The 18,997-nt window shown below is 41.4% G+C and overlaps 1 protein-coding gene across 1 annotated transcript in view; it reads left to right on the top strand.

Moving 5' to 3' along the window:
• LOC145397138 (ionotropic receptor 93a-like) overlaps nt 1-18,994 on the top strand; it is a 32,986-nt gene extending 13,992 nt beyond the window's left edge. The window contains exons 8-12 of the mRNA XM_080270336.1: nt 5,701-5,860; nt 8,297-8,562; nt 17,366-17,503; nt 17,703-17,889; nt 18,740-18,994. Of these exons, the coding sequence (XP_080126462.1) occupies nt 5,701-5,860; nt 8,297-8,562; nt 17,366-17,503; nt 17,703-17,889; nt 18,740-18,994 (1,006 nt within the window). The remainder of the gene's footprint in view (nt 1-5,700; nt 5,861-8,296; nt 8,563-17,365; nt 17,504-17,702; nt 17,890-18,739) is intronic.
• Nucleotides 18,995-18,997: the final 3 nt, after the last annotated feature.

Genomic DNA, 18,997 nt, shown 5'->3' with positions numbered 1-18,997 from the left:
CAAACTTGAGCAAATTAAACAAAACAAAACTTTAAGTCTGCTCAAAAGTTCATTTCATTGAGAGAGTTGTTGTTGCTGTTTGACTTGAATAAGATGAAAATATGGAGTGGGCTTTGACAAGGCAACACGCATGTCATCGTTGACATCCAGTTGATTTCGACTTTTTATTTTAATATAAACAAGCGCTGAAATCCCTGACTCACAAAGGTATGTAGTTGCAAACGGAATCAGAGCACCCATAGCTCTCTTTTCCAGACGAGGGTAGGCTTGTGTCAACAAACACCAGAATTTCGATCATTTTTTTTTAGTTAATGATGCCAAACGGCATCACGCTATCTATCTATCTATTGCCAGACGTCTCAATCCCCTTTGGGGTGGCCACAAACAAATCGCCTCCAAGTCGCCCTGTCCCCCGCCATTTCACTGCCCTGCTCCCAACTCACACCCCCCTTCTCTCATATACTTCTCCACCCCATCCCTCCATCTCATCCTCGGCCTCCCCCTCCCTCTTCCCCCCTCCACCTCACTCACATACACTCTCTTCGTCAGTCTCTCACCCTCCATCCTCTCCACATGGCCAAACCACCTCAGTGTGTTCCTCATAACGCTTCCTATCACATCCACATCCACACCGCAACGCTCCTTTATATCCTCATTCGTCAGCCTGTCTCTCCATGTGACTCCACAGGCTCCTCTTAAATAACTCATTTCCACTGCTCTCATTCTTGACTTGTGTCCTTCCAACAACGTCCAAGCTTCACTTCCATACGTTAGAGTTGGTATCACAATACTGTCATGTAGTAACTTTTTCACTTCCATGCTCACTTCCCTGTTTCTTATCACTGCTTTCAAAGAACGAGCAACCTTTCTTCCTGCTGTACCCTTTCAAGCATTTCACCCTCCAAACTTCCATCGTTACTCATCACACTACCCAAGTACTTAAACGTACTCACATTTTCCAATTCCTCACCATCCAACCTCGCTGTACATTCACTGACTTCGCCTCTCTCAAAGACCACCACTTTACTCTTCCCTACATTCACCTTTAGATTCCGTTTCTTACACACTCTCCCAAACTCATCCACCAAGCCTTGCAGCTCCCCTTCATCTTTACTCAACAACACAGTATCATCTGCAAACAACAGTACAGGGAGTTTCCAAACACTATCCTCTCTCACCAGGGCCACTCCAACATCCACTACCCTACCTTGTACCTCTTTTATTACCCCATCCATGTACAGATTGAACAACCATGGAGACATGACACATCCCTGTTTCAACCCAACTTTCAAAGAGAAAAATTCACTTAGTTCACCATCCACACGCACTGCAGCCTTCGCACCATCGTACATACTCTTCACAGCATTCAACAACTTCCCATCTACTCCATATATTCTTAACACTTTCCACAATCCTTGTCTATCCACCCTGTCATATGCTTTCTCCAAATCCATGAAAGCCGCATACAACTTCTTTCCCTTCTCTAGAAACTTTTCCACTAAAGATCTAAGAATGAATATCTGATCTACACAACCTCTTCCCTTCCTAAAGCCTCCCTGTTCTTCTCCAACTAATTTCTCTGTTCTTTCTTTAACTCTGTCAATAAGTATCCTACCATACACTTTTCCTATTATACTAAGAAGACAAATGCCCCTATGATTACCACACACTTCTTTTTCCCTTTTTCCTTTGTACAAGGGAATAATTATACCTGACTTCCAATCCTCCGGGACTTTACCTTCCTCCCAGTCCAATCTGCACATCTTCCACATCCATTCTACTACTATCTCTCCCCCATGCTTCAGCATTTCACCACACACTCCATCAATTCCTGGGGCTTTCCCCAATTTAACTTTCTTCATTGCTTCCACAACTTCTATCCTACTGATTTCTTCCTGTCTTCTCACCTCCCTCCTTCTCCCTGCCATTCCCCAGCCACTTATACTTGCATTACTTCCATCCTCTATGTTCAACAATTCCTTAAACTGTTCTCTCCATCAGCTCACTTTTTCTCCCTTCTCCACTAGTAATCCACCATTTTTATCTTTTACTCCCCTGCTAACTTCACTTCCACCCTATCTTACTCTTTTCACCTCTTTCCAGAACATTTTCTTACAGTCCCTCCACTTTACACTCAAATTCCTTCCAAATTCCTCTTCCACTCTCTTCTTACTCTCTCTTACTAATCTTTTCACCTCTCTCTTTCTTTCTACACATAACTCTCTCTTCCGCCTCTGAACTTCTTCCACGCCCCTATTTCTCATCCATTCATTGTATGCTTTCCTCTTTTGTGCCACAGCGTCTCACCTCTTCAGTCCACCACGCTGTTCCTTGCACCCCCCTCCGTCTTCTCTTCATTCCACACACCACATCACATGCTGCACATATTTCTTCTGTAAATATCCTACACACACCTTCCACGTCTCCCATCTGCTTCAATTCATATTTGCCCAATCGTTCCTCCACTTCTCTCTTATACTCTGCCTTTTTCTCATCCTCTTGTAACCTTTCCACTCTCCTTGCAACTACTCCTTCCTCTCGTCTTTCCCTTCTTCTATTCCTCCATCTTACTTGAATCCTAATTCTGGCCACCACCAAGTAGTGGTCAGAAAGTCCACTCCCCCAACCTCTATAAGCTCTTGCATCCATTACACATCTTCGCATCCTTTCATCCACACACACATAATTAATCATTGCCTTCCTTTCATTCAGTTCACCACCCACCCTTCTCATCACTCGCCATGTATACCTGTGGATCATTTTATGCCTGAAGAGAGTATTGGCTATCACCAACCCCCTCCCAGCACAAATGTCCACTAACGCACTCCCATTCTCATCTATCTCAGCACGCACACCCCACTCACCAACTATTCTATCCACCTTCACATTCCCAACTTTACCATTCATATCACCGATCAAAAACACTCTCTTATTCCTTCCAAACTTTTCCATACACACTTCTACATTTGTCCAGAACTCTTCTCTCAATCTTCTAGCACGATCTTGCGTTGGCGCATACGCACACACAATCGCCCACATTTGTATTCCAACTTTCAATCTTACCCACACAATCCTTGACCCAACTGATCCATACTGTCTTATGCTCTTCTTCCATCTTTTACTCACAACTATACATACTCCTTCCTTAGCCCTCTCATTCTCACCTACTCCTGCACATATACCCCATCCTTACTCCCATTCTCTCACACTTTCTCCTCTCCATTTGTTTCAGTTATTCCACATACATCCACTTTCGCACCCTCAAGCACCTGGACAATCTCTCATCTCTTTCACCTCATCATTCGCTTCCCTTACATTCCACGTTCCGATAACCATGTCCTTTGTCCGGTCCTTGCTCGTCATCGTTTGGTCAGTCCTTGTCCGAGGCTTATTGTTTTTTTTTTTTAGTTAATTGTTTTCCGGGGAGGGGCACTAACCCTCCGCACCCTCCGCCAACCCTTTTAGTCGCCTTTTTCGACAAGCAGGGATACTTGGGGAGTATTCTTGAAAAAAAAAAAACCCTACCCCCTTCACGAACCCCCTGTATCCCATTTATGGACCCCTTGGGGGTCCATGGACCCCAGGTTAAGAACCCCTGAACTAGAGGCTCTGCCTTTGGAATCAACCAGGCATGTGTTTTGTCAATGGGTGTTCAATAAGCATTAGGAGAACATAAAAAACATGGGTGCTTATCTGCAGAATTGTTAAGATGTGAAGGAACCAATGTTGCCACTCACTAAGTATGGAAAACCCCAGATGGGATGCCTAAAAGCACCCAAATTCCGCGAAAAAAGAAACAGTACAGTAAATCTTATAATTTTTAACGAGAATGGCATGCTATGTTCTGCCATAAAACCCATAAGCAGCAACTCGGCGCGGTGCACTTTTTCTTTCATATCAGGTTCTGTCTTTTTTTTACAATAAAATTCTCAAGCACAGTCACGTTTTTCTTGGCAGCAGTGTTTTTTTCGTGCTTTGCTGAACTTTGTGACTCAGAAAGCGTGATTTATTGCAGTTTTTTGTTGTTGTGTCACACACACTGCACACTGCACTGAATTTATCAGAAGGATCAGCTTGCAACCATGATTTAAATTCTGCTTCTTGTAGCTACAAAAGCTTGCTTATACCACATTTTTGCCTTTTTACGGGGTGGAGTACGGACAGCATTACATCCCATGGGTTCACGGCACTCCTTTTAGTTCAGTTACAGCTGGGGGGGGGGGGAAGCTATGAGTACACGAAATGAGCTCGAATGCAACCACAAGGACAGCTTAGAGACGACTGAGTGAAATCAGTAAATGCGGTACTTCGGCGCTGGTACGCCGTGTTACTGGTGGACGTGTCTGGTACAGGTCCGTTCACTCCAGTGGTCTCCGTGTCTTCACTGTATATTTCAAAATACTACTAACGCTTCTACTAGCAAAAGTGCATACTAAATTATTTGAACATAAAAGAAAAACTAGATTTATGGTCTTTTATTCAAAAAACGCCCATAAACCCAGGTCACAGTGAAAAAAACCAGACCTAGGTTAAAAAACCCAAGAGTGGCACCACTGGAAGGAACTGAGATGGAAACTGCCCTTCTATTTGCAACTGACGCACTGCTGATTATAGAAGAAAAGAGTTCCATTATAGGTTTTTAGAGTAATTCAGTGCAGGAAATGTATTGTATAATGAAATGTACGCCATACCAAAAAAGACGGAAACAGTACAAAGATACATTGTGTAAGTTGATGTTAAATAGTTCATATATATCGAAAAAAAAAAAAAAAAAAAAAAAAAGGTTTTGCAGAGTTCTTTGGTGGAATGTTTAGGACAGCAATATGGAGGATAAGGTGACCAGATTCATCTGGAGCTAAAAGCGGGACACTATCCCCCCCCGCGCGCGTCGTGTGTGTGTGTGTGTATATATATATATATATATATATATATATATATATATATATATATATATATATATATATATATATATTCACTTACGTGAGTGACAACAACCGCTCCTGCACTACTCTCACCCTGAGGCTGCTAATCAAATACTAACGTCTCATGCGAATGGGCCGACCAAAGTTACCAGCTAGTGAGTATTACAGATTTTATATTAATAATTCGATATTTCATTTGGTTATGTTTATGCATTATTTTTCTAATTCATCCTATTTTCATAAAATAAGGTCATGCTATATCTTATGTAAGTGTAAATTCTAAAAGCGGGACAATTACGATAATTTGCTCAAAAAGCAAGACATTCTAGTCACAATTAGAAAAGCGGGACAGACGTCCAAAACGCGGGACTCTGGTCACCTTAAGGATGAGAGGAAAGAGTGCAATAGTGTAGTAATGGCAGCGACAGAACAGGAACAATAGGTACTGTGTAAGAGAGGCAGTAAAGGGATTGTGGCACGAGAAGTTTTAACATTCACCACTTAGGTACTTTAGTGAGGGTGTGTATCAAACTGAAAGAAAGAAAAAAAAAAAACAGGCTTGAGAGTTCAAAGGTTCAGTAGTTCAAGACAGTGATACTGATCATGCATTGGACTGGTATCTACAAAGCCTTTCTCACACAAGGATCCTGGAAATGAAACACCCTATGCTCCAACCTGGCTATTGTCGAATTTTTGCCCTCAAAGTCTTCTCATGCATTTTAACTTTTGGTACATTGTGAGTTCCACTTCAGGCTTCCCATATGATAAATTATTACAGGTGGGATTTTACATTCGTCTTCGATCAAAGCGGCTTTCACTTCGCCATGGCCACACCCGTTGTCAAGCCCAATTGGCTAAGTTTCTACTACCCTCTGAGTGGTCAAGTGTGGATCGGGGTGTTGGTCTCCACATTGGTCGTCTGTGTTTCACTGGTTAAGGTATGAACGGATCAGGTTTGTTTCTTTAAATTCAGTCTTAGCATAATTCACAGCTCTGTCAACTTATCAGAACCTTTAATCTTCAGCGGCACTTAGCTCAGTCATCTTTCAGTGTATCTAGTCTCCCCCTCCCCGTCCTCTCTCTCTCTCTCTCTCTCTCTCTCTCTCTCTCTCAGTATCTATAAGAGAAATATCGGAATACTACCTCGTCTAGTATCAACTTTCCCAAGGCTGAGTTTTCTGTTTCATAACTTAGGGCAACTGCTAAATAAGTAGGTGGACCATATTCGCCCCTGTGTGGAGTATATGTCTCAAGAATGTATACAGATCTTCCGGAAGGAGTGGGGTCAAATTGTTTTCTAAACTCCCAACATTTTTTTGACTCCCATAACTAACAGTGTCATAATCTCTGTCCCACTTCTATTGCTGCTTCAATATCCATATATGTTTACACCCGTCCCCCGTTGGGGCGGGCAGCAGTCATGTTGGCAACGTCGGATCGAGTGCCTCATGAAAAGACTCAGCACGTTGCACCTTTCTCATCCCCCCAGGCAAACTAAGATATTATGTTAAGTTAACGTTAGATTTGGCATAAGCCGGTTAGGTGCAGCTTGGGCTAATGTCAAAACACGGCTTTTCTAATGATTTTATGGTTTGATTAGCCAAATTGTCTTATCTATTCCATCAATTCCCAAGCGAAGGTTCGACGTTGTTAAGTCTTTTCTTGAACTCGCCTCGACACTGCCAATATGAGTGAAGGACAAAATGTGCCGGAAGAAAAAAAAAAGTACGTGGATGGGCACCTTTTACTTACTAAGCTACCCATAATTGCGATTTCAGTGGTCATTATTCCTCAGAAGTATTCACTTGCCTCCCTCACCCATTACCCTTGCCACTGTTCCCCTTTAAGCTACACATTCTGACCTTATTTCTGTTCCGTTTTCAGTCTCTCAGCTGGACAATACACGGATCTGTTTTCTTCAGTCTGTCTTTCCCTTTGCCTACGCCCTCATGTCCTAAGGGCAATATCTGATAGTGTTACGGACTGAACTAGTCTTGATTATGGCTCCCATTTGTTCAATTTCCTCAAAAAAAAATAATCTATCTATCTATCTATCTATAGCCCGACGCCCTACTCCCGCAAAGGGTGGCCGCAGACAAAACGCCTCCAAGTCACTCTGTCACCCACCATTTGACTCCCCTCTCCCGAACTCACCCCCCCCCTCCCTCACATACCTCTCAACTCCATCCCTCCACCTCATCCTCGGTCTACCCCTCCCTCTCCCTCCCTCCACCTCACCTACATACACCCTCTTAGTCAGTCTTTCATTCTCCATTCTCTCCACATGTCCAAACCACCTCAGTGTATTTCTCCTAATCTTTTCAACCACATCCACATCTACCCCACAACGTTCCTTCACTTCTTCATTCGTCAACCTGTCCCTCCACGTCACTCCACATGCTCCTCTCAAGTAACTCATTTCCACTGCTCTCACTCTTGACTTGTTCCCCTCTTGCAAGGTCCACGCCTCGCTTCCATACGTCAGGGTAGGGATCACAATACCATCATGCAGTGACTTCTTAACTTCCATACTCACCTCCCTATTTCTCATCACTGCTTTCAGTGTACCAACAACCTTTCTTGCCTGCTGTACCCTTTCACGTACTTCATCCCCCAAAGTTCCATCCTTACTCATCACACTACCCAAGTACTTGAATGCACTCACATTCTCCATATCCTCACCATCCAACCTCACTGCACACTCTGTGACTTCATTCCTCTCAAACACCATAACTTTACTTTTGTTTACATTAACTTTCAGCTTCCTCCTCCTACACACTGTCCCAAATTCATTCACCAAACCTTGAAGCTCCCATTCATCTTCACTCAACAATACTGTAATAATAAAAAAAAAACTTTGTGGGCTTCCAGCTTTTGTTGCTTTATTTTAGCAATAAAAACTCTTTACTGCACATGTTTAGCATGTATTTTATCTATGGATACTAAAGTACCTTTCAGAAGAATTCACATGAACTCTGAAATGTATCCCTTTTCATTTTTTCCCCCACAAACCAACCAGTAAAAACAGATGACTTAGTACGTTACTGGCTGCTGGAATGCATATTGCTAACTCTCATTTCAGTACGTTTAACTTGTATTTATTATCTGAAATGATAGGGGAAGACTTTTACTTAGCACTGGGGAGAAAAAAGAGACTTTCAAACCCCCTCACAACGAGTCTATTTCTGCTAAGCATATCGCAGACATGATGTACTGAGGTGGTTAGAAGGACACTAATACAGGGAGAGGTTGTTCGATAGGCTGATTTTAATAATCGAAATGTTGATAGAGAAAAATGAAAAAAATAATGATGAAAGAATTTATTACTGAATTTTAATGTCTTAAACAAAGTTACAGACATTCTTTATTAACAGATCACCGGATCTGAGATGTGGCAGTCACGTCACGGACGAGTTAGTGCAGGGTCAGTGGTATTGGAGGCAGTGGGCAGTCTGCTGGGCCAGGGGCTGTATGGTCGGCTGCCCACCAGTCAGTCCAACCACACACTAGTGGCCTGCTGGCTGTTCTTCGGAGTAGTGCTGGGGACTGCTTACAGAGGCAGCCTCATTGCATCTCTTACCCTACCCAGACTTCCTCCCCGTCCAGAAACAATTGAACAGCTAGTTACAGCAGTAGACAGGTGAGTTCATGGGCATTCCTTTCGTCTTCAAACCAATACATACGCATTTTTACATCTAGATAAGGTCTATGTCAAAGTAAACAGAAACAAATCACGGAAAGAAATGAAGAAGAATTAAATTATCTTTCCGTTCTCTGGCCGACGTAAATCAAACGATGCAAGGCAGTATATAAGATTCATCCTTCACTGGTATTACTAAATAACAGATTACAGATTTTCAGACATAGTTACTGTGTGCTCCTTAGGCATCCTGCAATACCAAGATGGTTATAACCTCAGTTATTAGTTAAAAGTATTAAAACTGATGCAGAACTTTAACCGTATATACTGATCTTGCTCTTCATTTTATTCTTCCCGTGCAGTTCGTGAACGAAATGTTGATAGTTGGGTCACTCATTTTCCCACATATTTAATAAACATTTGCTCTGAAAATTATAAAAGTGTCCCCCAGATTCCCTTATCTAAAATCACTAAATCATGGCAGACGTTTCAGAGAGCCTCGGAGGACCCAATACATGCCCAGGGCTCCAACCAAATGGGCAGATTCGCATGGCCATGTGGAATGTGAGAGGCGTGAATGAGGAGAGCAAGATGGTGGAAGTATGAATGTGTTCAAGAGTGCGAGATATGCCCTGATGGCAATGTCTGAAAGATGAACGCATGTGAAGTGGAGGAGCGGGCGGGTGTAAAATATGTAAGGTCGGACATGAATGGGCGAGGAAGATGCAAGGAAGGAGTTGCATTGTTGATGAATGTAGTGTGAGAGAGTGTATGAGAGACTACAAATGTGTCAGCTCGAGATGTATGTATGTCAGGTTCAAGTTTCAGAAGGTGAAAGTGGCAATAACTGTAGCTTATGCAACATTTGATGACAGGAGTGAGGCAGAACAAGACAGGGTTTGGGATGAGCTGGATGAAGTGGTAGGAAAAATGTCTATAGTTATAAAGTGTTCGTAATGGGCAACATGAATGGGAGAGTAGGCACTGGTCCTGTGAATTATATATATAATGGATAATATTGGAGTATCAGGAGCAATGATAATGGGAAGCGACTGAAGGACATGTTAGAAAAGGAGGTTGTGCATCTGTAATTCTTATTTCGAACACAAAGACGCACGAAAATAAGCATGGTTTAGAGGGAATGGATATCGTGTTGAAAGGAGCCTGGTTGATTACGTGCTCGTAGAGAAATCGATGCTGAGAAGTGTTGCTGATACAAGGACAGTGGGAGGACGCTGTGGAGGTTTGTCAAATCATATGATTGTGGTATGCAAAATCAAACTGGGAGGAGTGAGGTGGACCAAGAGAGAGAGCACAGGAGTCAGGGAGAGAGACTGAAAGTCGTGAAGCTGAAAATCAAAGAATTGGCAGATAAAGTCAGGGCCAAAGTAGGGGAGGAGTTAGAATCTGTGCACTGGAATAAAATGGATCTGGACAGCTTGTGGAGTGCATTTAGGGATTGCTTAGTTAGGAATGCTAGAGCTTTGTGTGGTGGGGCAAGAGTAACAACAAAGAAGAAAGGTACAGCAATGGTGGGATGAAGAGGTTAAGAGAGCGGTGGAGGAAAAGAGGAAGTGGCTAGAGTGGATACAGGGCATGGGTTCAGTTACAATAAGAATTGAATATATTATGAGCAAAAGGAATGTGAAGAGAAAAAAGAAGGAGGTTAATGATGATCTAGGAAGAAAACTGAATGCAAATTACTCAGAAATAGGAAGTTAGTCTGGAAAGAGGTGCAAAAATGTAGAAGTGACAATGGGAAGAAATGTGAAAGGGTGAAGGATGTAAGTGGTCGATTATTAACCCATGGGGATGAAGTAAGGACCAGATGGAAAGAATATTATGAAAGTCTAATGGATAGGAATGCAGAGAGCAAAGCGACTGTTAGCATGACTGGTTTTGAGGGTGTATAGAGAAGGAACACAGTGCCAGGAAATATGACACACACACAGGTGAAGAACGCTCTAAAGCGGCTGAAAAATGGGAAAGCAGTTGGGGTTTATGGGGTGTATGGAGAGATGATTAGGTGTAATGGAGAGAGCGGAATGAAGTGCTTGTTGGAGATATGTAAGAATAATGGAATAATGAAACTGTGCCACTACAATGAAAAAGGGCAGCGATTGTACCTTTGTGCAAAAATAAAAGTGAGCGAAGTGAGTGCAAGAAATATCGTGACATAGTTCTATTGCGTGTTGTAGGGAAGGTATATGGAAGAATTATTATAAAGAAAGTAAGAGAGATGTCAGAAGTCCTAGTGAATGACTAACAGGGTGACATTTGGAGCGGCAGAGGATGTGTGGATCAAATATTTGCAGTAGAAGGCTTGTGAGAAGGACTATAAGGTGTTTGACATTTATGGATCTAGAAAGGGCATGCGATAAAGTAACCAGAGAAGGATTGTGGAAAGATCTGCCCATGTGCGGTGTAGATGGTAAGCTGTTAGGTGCCGTCAAGTGTTCTTATGATGATAGTGAGCCATGTGTAAGCGTAAATGGGCATCTAAGTGAATGGTTCACGATCAGAGTGGGAGTGTGACATGGTTGTGTGATGTCCCCATGGTTGTTCAATATATTTATGGATGAGGTGATGAGCGAAGTAAAAACACGAGTAATGGAGAGAGGGATGGCGTTGGTAATGAATGGTGATGGATGGAATACCTTAGATTTGTTGCATGCTGATGATGCAGTCCTACTTGCAAATACTGAGCAAGAGCTTGGTAGACTAGAACAGAATTATGTAGATGTTATCATGGTGTGATGTGAATTTATGAATTGAATGCTAAATGTTACTTGAAAAAAGAGACAAGGGATTGACTTGTGAAAATCAAGTAGTAAGTTTTTCTTTATGCCAGCTTACTTCGCCGATTCTCTAAGGATGAGAATTTATAAACTTTCTCAACAGTACACAATAGAGACTAATTACTCACGAGTGCTGTTTCTTAGTACCGTTAGCCTCTTGACAAAGTGACTCCACCCCTGACAATCAATAACTAATGCTAATAATAATAGACAGGTTCTTGCCGGTGTGTAACTCCTAGCTGGTACAACGGATTTAAGTTTGATACGAAAGAACTGGGCTAAGTACCAGTTATGGATAATGTAAAGAGTTTGTGCAAACTAGGAGCAGCAACTAAAGTAAGCTTAATGTGGAGAAATAAAACACGGGTCTAATTACATTAAGCTCAGAGAAAAGAACCATAAATTTATTGATTAAATAAAATAAATTTATGTTACATGAGTCTCAAACATGAATTCAAAAGGGGAATTCACGGTCACTAAGGGACTCATAAATTCAAATAACAAAGGAAATACACTCATTCGCTCATTTAAAAGCTAATCGAACTTAAGCCTAGAAAAACGAACAGAAATTCTGGTCAGTGGATGGACAGAGCCGAACGAAAGACTGAGCGTCTGTGTGATGAACACCAAACGCTGCTATTCGCTGTAAGCCCACTTCACCAGTTCACCGTCTAGGTGGAGATTCAGGAATTCGCTGTACAATGGAGGCGCTGCTCTAGCTGGGCACAAACGATCCTATCCTCGAGGTGACCCAAAGCTGACTAAGTTCAAACTAGGGAGGGGTAAGAGAGATGGCCGTGTTTGCCAGAAGTAGGCGTGGCCTAACTTCAACGGTCAATGGAAAGAGGGCAAACGATATAGAAATGCAATAAATCACTCAGTGAAAGCATTAATGTCATGCATAAGAATGGTCACTTATGAAACAGTGACAAATGTTCTGAAAACCAATACCCATATAATACAATGTCTACTCACGGGCCGGCCGCGAGCTAAAGAAAACGCGCCCGCTCATGAGTGATGACGTCACACACTCCCTTCGTACCCTGCGTCCCTCACTCAGCTCCTCAGAATCTCAACATTCATAAAGTGTGGTGTGCCCATTTGCGATTGACATTTTATGTCACCTTACCACGATTGTTTCCATACACAAGGTGAAGAAAAATGCCGAATTACTGTTCAGTATAGCGATGTTTCTCGTGCCACACAGAGATGAAACGTCATATTCCACAATTTCCCGAAAAATGAAGAAACAAGATGGTAAAAAAAAGGACTACTACAGGACAGATATTGGGAAAGTACAAATAAGTTCATTTATCTGGTTGATACTTGGTTTGATATATTCAATTTCTGTGTTCCACGGGATGTAAAGTCTTCTAGGAATGCTTATGGGTTAGATTTAGAAACCCATGACAAAACACCGAAGTACATGATAAACACAGCAAAACCATTGTGAATATATGGGAGAAAAGGGCTTTACCAGTTTCAGAATGGACTGATCATTTCATCAAAGTCTTTGCCCAAGTTACAGGAAATGGCAAAGGGTTAGTACAATATCTCCTACATATTAAGATATAGATTGGATCAAGATGGGCAGGAGCACTTCTTTGCTTGCCTCAGACAAATGGGTGTATGTTATCAGCATCCATCTCCTGTTCCTGTTAAACATCGGGTTAAGTCACATCTCAGAAAAAAATAGTTCACATGTGGGGTCATAATACAATGTGGAGGAAAAAAAATTGACGATGTGAACATGTCAGCAGGATCACTTTCCAGCTTCAGCGATGAGCACGCTTCATTGTCTGAGGATAATGAATAAAATCTCCAGCGTGAAATGACCATGTCTGCAACGGTGTTCTGCTTGTCAGACGAAAACGATGAACCAGTGGCAGAGGGTATGGACAAGGAAAATATTTCAGACAACCTGCATTTAGAAGTTAAAGGGTTAAAAGAAGTCACTGAGCAAGAGGGCCTTGCATATTTTGGTGGATTCTTAGCTCATAAATTTTCTCAGTATGGTTACCTTGGTTCAAAGGCATCAAACAAAGAAGACATATGGATTGGTGTAATTAACAGGGAAAATGAAAAATTTATGAAACCTAGCTTTGAATTCCCGGAAAAATTAAAAACAATGGAAAAGTTATTTATTTGTCTTCATGAAACTAAAGCCTTGCAAACTGAAAAAGCCACTGCCCAGAATTTACCCACTAAAACAGCTAGATTTGTTTCTCTGCCTTATGAAGTAATTATTAAATTTGTTCACTGTCGTATGTTTCTTAGAATGCGAGTACTAAATAAAATTAACCATTTCATCCAGAAAACCTTTAAACAAAATGAGTAAACTGATAATAGATAAAAATGTATAAATATTTTGACTGATTGATTGCTTGAGGGAGAGAGAAAGAGAGAGAGAGAGAGGGGGGGGGAGAAAAGAGAGAGATTTATATTCAATGAACTTTAACCCGCCACATGCCAGTGCCGTTTTAAAACGGTCTGACATGATTGCGCGCCCAGTGCCAGTGCAGTTTTAAAACGGTCTATAATAAAAAACTTCACTGTGACCGCAATTTTCAAGATTCGCCAGTAAAAATTGGCAGGCATGTAAGGTAACTACTCCTCTACTATCCCCCAGGCTGTCAAGGCCATACACTCACTTGCTCCACCCCTCACACTCGCTCTACCTCACTCTGCCTGTGTGCTTCACCCAGTGCTGTACATAGTGAAGGTATTTTGTAAATATTTTCATATAAGTGTAAGTTGTAAGTATTTTCTTGTAAGTGTAAGGACTATGTAGTGAAGTCAAGTTGTAAATACCTTCTTGTAAGTGCCAGGACTGTACGTAATGAAGTCAGGTTGTACCTATCTTCAAGTAAGTGTAAGATAATGCATTCACAGTGAGAAAGACAAGCAAATTGTGATAGATTCTGAAGTAATAAGTAATCAGAAAAGTGTACTGAACATTACTATACCTTCCCAGCATAAATACCTGAGTATACCTTACATAGAAAACGGCTTTCTCTCACGTATGTAGTGAGTGTGAGAGAGCTACTATACCTGTATATGAGTATACCAGACTGAATAAAACCCATTTCCGAACCTCGGTCAGCATTTTAACCCGCGGCGTCCCGGAGACGTACTTCCACGTCCTCACGTTTTGTCACAGCTAATCCCGGGGACGTACTTCAACGTCCTGCAATTGCAAGGTTCATAATTTCCACAATTTTCAATTTTCGTGAGTCATTTTTGGTACGTATACACGTGACACCTTCCTCAACAAGATGCCAGGCTGAGACAATGCCTTACCCAGCATGACCTCCTCCCCCCCCCCTGCATGCCATTGTCTCAGCAATTCACCTGTTATCAGTGACCTGGCCAGTATAGCCATGTCATGCCACAGTACGAAATTCAGGGCCAGAGTGATTCCCCAATCAATGACAATGTGGAGGACAAACTTTACATAGCATTAGAGGAAGAAACAGTTAGAAATGATGATCAGGTAATGTGGCAAAAAAAGGTCAGGTATTAGTGAGTGAAACAATGCTTATAATGCCTAGATTACTGCTTGAAAACCAATATACTCTTGTACTACATATAAATTCGTAACAGTAAATAAATAAATACCGTTTATGAGTAATGTGAAATAGTTATCCTCCCATAGAACTCGTTTTCTTTGGTGCCAGCCTGATAGAAAACCCAGTAAGGTAAGGAGGCTCTCCTACCTGTAATGATTATTTTAAACCTCAGGTGAGCGATTTCTCTATGAATTTTCGATGTTTCTCATCAAAAGCGAAAGTTTTAGCAAAAAAAAAAAAAAGGGTCGAAAAATGGTCGGGATTGGGGGGTACCAGTGGTCAAAAAGTGGTCGGGACGGGGCGGGTTAAAGGCGAAATTCGTTGTTTCCACGTCAAAATCTATCATTTTAGCCAAAAAAAAAAAAAGGTCAAAAAATGGCCAGCACTGGGGTGACCCAAAGGACTAAAAATAGCCGGCACATGGCGGGTTAAGTGTGACATGAGACAATTTTCTAGTCCATATGCTTAAATACTGTTTCAAAGCTTATAAATGATGAGCATGCCATGACTAAAACCAATAAATTGTTTGGCTAGAGATTCATATATTATTTATCTGCATTATTTTTGACAATGTGCAAGCACATGCTAAGATATGGTAAGAAGGAAAGAGAAATTTTAGCATGTAACAATGTAAGGTATGACCTGGGACGCGGGAGACGGGAGAGAGGAGAGTGTGACATCATCACCCAGGTCCTGGTGCGTTTTCTTTCTCTCTCGGGCAGCCCTTGAGTAGACATTGTATTCTGTGGATATTGCTGAAAACCATCCCTATCGAAGTGCATACAGGGACGGTCGAACTGAGTGGTGCCCAGTGGGAATTCCACTAGAGTTCGTGGTTTTCTCGCCAAAGTACAGTGTCACGAATTTGTATAAATACACTCGCGCAAATGCTTGACAGAAGTCTGTGTGCATCGTGTCTTGAAAGTACATGTAGAAAAGAGGAATGTGATGGTTACTGAGAGAGAAGATGACTCCCAGTGTAATGTCACAGCGGATGGAGAGAAACTGGAATTGGTGAGAGAGTTCAAATACCTAGGTACAGTGACAGAAAAGAAAGGAAAATGATCAAAAGATGTGGGAAGTGGAGTGGCACAACTAAGGAAAGTAGCTGGTGCTATGAAAGTCTTCATAAGAAACAGAGGCATGAGTGTTGCAGCTGTGCTAATCTTACATGATTGCCAACTTTAACATACGGATGTGAAACTATGATGTGGCATGAAAATGAAAAGCCAAGAGTGAGAACAATGGAGATGGGACTGCTGAGGAATGCACAGTATGTAGAGTACAGAGAGTGGATAACATATGGAATAATGTGATTCATAAAAGATGCGGAATGAGGAATTCTGTGGACACCAGAATTGAAGAGAATGTACTGAGATGAAATGATCATGTGGAAGAAATGCACGACAATAGCGTGGTGACAAAGATATGTCTGAGTGAATCTGAATGAGGGAGGAGGCTAAGTAGGCCAAGAAGAAGATGGAGGAATATGGTGGATGAGTGTGTGAGGAAGATATGTGGAAGTTGGTGAGGCTAAGGGACTGGCAAGAGATCGAGCTGGCTGGATGAATTTTGTGTGAAGAAGTGCATGGCTAGGGATTTGGCACCCCCTTTTTTTGCATGACGGCGTTCATATTGGCTCTATCAGATGGGTATATATGAAGTTATAGAACGTGGTGAAATTTTTTAGACCTATCAGATGGAGCCAGGATTTCGAGGGGTTGAATGATAAGTGAATGGAAGCGTGACCCATTGAACTGAGCAAACTTTGGCTGTCTGGTAGTTGCCACTCCTCACCCTGCCTTAGAGTGGGAAAGAAGGTTCGGATGATGATGATGATGATGATGATGATGATGTAAAAGGCCTGCAATGATCATCAAAATTTATAATATTTACATACAGTTGTCTGTTACAAGAATTAGTGTTTTCCCTTACATCATTTATATTCACGAACAATCTATTGAAAATCAACAGACCCTTGTTTGTTATTATTTACTGATTTCATTCCAAAGACTGACTTATTGTGTGGGATACATTGTATTGCAGAAACACCCACATAATAACTACATTTGTCTGCATACAGTATTAAGTTATTGATTTCGTTATAGCAAGACATTTTTTAATAAGTTGTTCACTGGAATCATCCACATAATACGTATTATTAGTAGCTGTCATTATGCGGCATTATACTGTTCATATGCTCAGTGTGTGCGTTGTTTTCAGTCTCAGAAAGTATATCTGATAAAGTCTGCGAATATCGTTCAATACTTATATGCACACACAGCCTGACCCCGAATCCAGTAGTCATTTCTCTCCCTACTCGGTGACGACCGGTCTCCTCACGAGAAATTAGGCACTCTTTTATATACCGTTGTAACTTATCTCTGCAAATGAAAAGAAGTTTAATGTGTTCTCTGTTTACATGTTATTTTGTAGGATTACGATGGAGTCATATGGTTCCTCCTACAAAACGTTCTACTCCAACTCTGAGTCCAGTGTGTTCCGGGCCATGGGCCAACTCATGTATATTGGCGTAGAGATTATGGATGGCCTCAACGATGCTCTCAAGATGAAGTAAGTTGCTTATCACAGAACTGTTAAGGTAATCAGTTTAATATGATCACTTTTTTTTTTTTTACTGTTGTTATTTCCCCAGATTATAATCAACTTGGGAGCTTTTGAGTTGAGATATAACCTTCATTAATCCCTGAATCCAACCCAGCTTTGCAAACCTAACCTTTCCTGACTCCTGTGTTTTCGCCTTGCCTTGTAGGACTGCTCATGTTGGGGCACATCTATACATCCAGCTGACGGTATCCCAGCATTACGCTCGCCTGGACGGGACGTCCCCATTGTACCTAGGCAGAGAGAGCATTACCAAACTGCTTCTTGGTTGGCCACTACCACATGACGCTCCCTATAAACCTGAACTGGATAGAAACATGATGCTTATATCTCAGGTGAAGCATTAACTGATAATCCTTCACAATGAGAAATTACTCCGCTGTATTGAATGCGAATGCTGGACTGATCTGAGCAGAAATGGCTACATTGCAAGAAAAGTCATTTGGCCTCAATTCGATTTTGTTCCTCCAGTTTGTGATTGGCATTGTTGTTTGGTAGTTTAAGAGGTTACAAATCGTTTTACTGTTTTATATTCCAAAAAGTAGGTTTATCTTTTATTTTATTTGAAAATACCTTTGTCTTTAAATAGTAATCCATCTTAATAAAAGCCTGCATTATATCGATCCTTCCAAATTAGGCCAACATAATTATAATCTTTGAAGTTCGAGCTGTCTGAATATATTTCTTTTTTAAAATGGTAGGGGTTTATGGCTGAGGGGAAGTTATAATTAAAAAGATTGTTCCCAAGTTGGACAGCTGCGGTCAGGATTGCCGATGCGTAGATAGGCGAGTGTTGCATGCCAGTTAAGAAAAGTAATTCATATTGTAGTATGAGAGAGGATAACTGTATGGTACTGTAAATAACTTCTCCAATCATGCTTACAAAACATTCAGAAAGTTCGTCTCACTTCGTACCAGGGAAAAATTAGTAAAAATTTGATATGCGAATGTAATTGATAAGATGTGCGAATCCTCTTTGTAAAACAAAAATAACATCACAGCACACTAACCAGATGCCCATTTCTCTAAATTATGAGAGAAAATGACACACTCACTTACAGTTCATACAATATCGTATCTGGACATTGATATACATTTGGAAACAGAAAAAATCATATTTTTTTTGTTTTTCTTCTTTATTTACAATATTAGACGACGTTAACGAACTGCATATATTTTCCTCAGGCTGGGCTGTACAACCAATGGAAGAAAGAAACCTTGGATGCCGCAGCTCGTAGCCGTCGTATAAGCCAACGAGAAAAACTGAAGAAGCTTGCTGACAAAGATAAGCCAAATGAGAGCTCCAATGCAAAAGTTAAAAGTCTGACCATCACTCACATCCAGGGACCTCTGCTGCTTCTCGGGCTGGGCCTTGCTCTGGCCTTTCTAAATTTCCTAATCGAGAGGTTCCTTGTGCAACAGAAACATCTAAGTGTGTAGTTA

Source organism: Coenobita brevimanus, chromosome 40, assembly GCF_032717465.1.
Source record: "Coenobita brevimanus isolate Jiangsu-jjx chromosome 40, ASM3271746v2, whole genome shotgun sequence".
NCBI lineage: Eukaryota > Metazoa > Arthropoda > Malacostraca > Decapoda > Coenobitidae > Coenobita > Coenobita brevimanus.
This window is presented reverse-complemented; position numbering and strand designations above follow the sequence as displayed.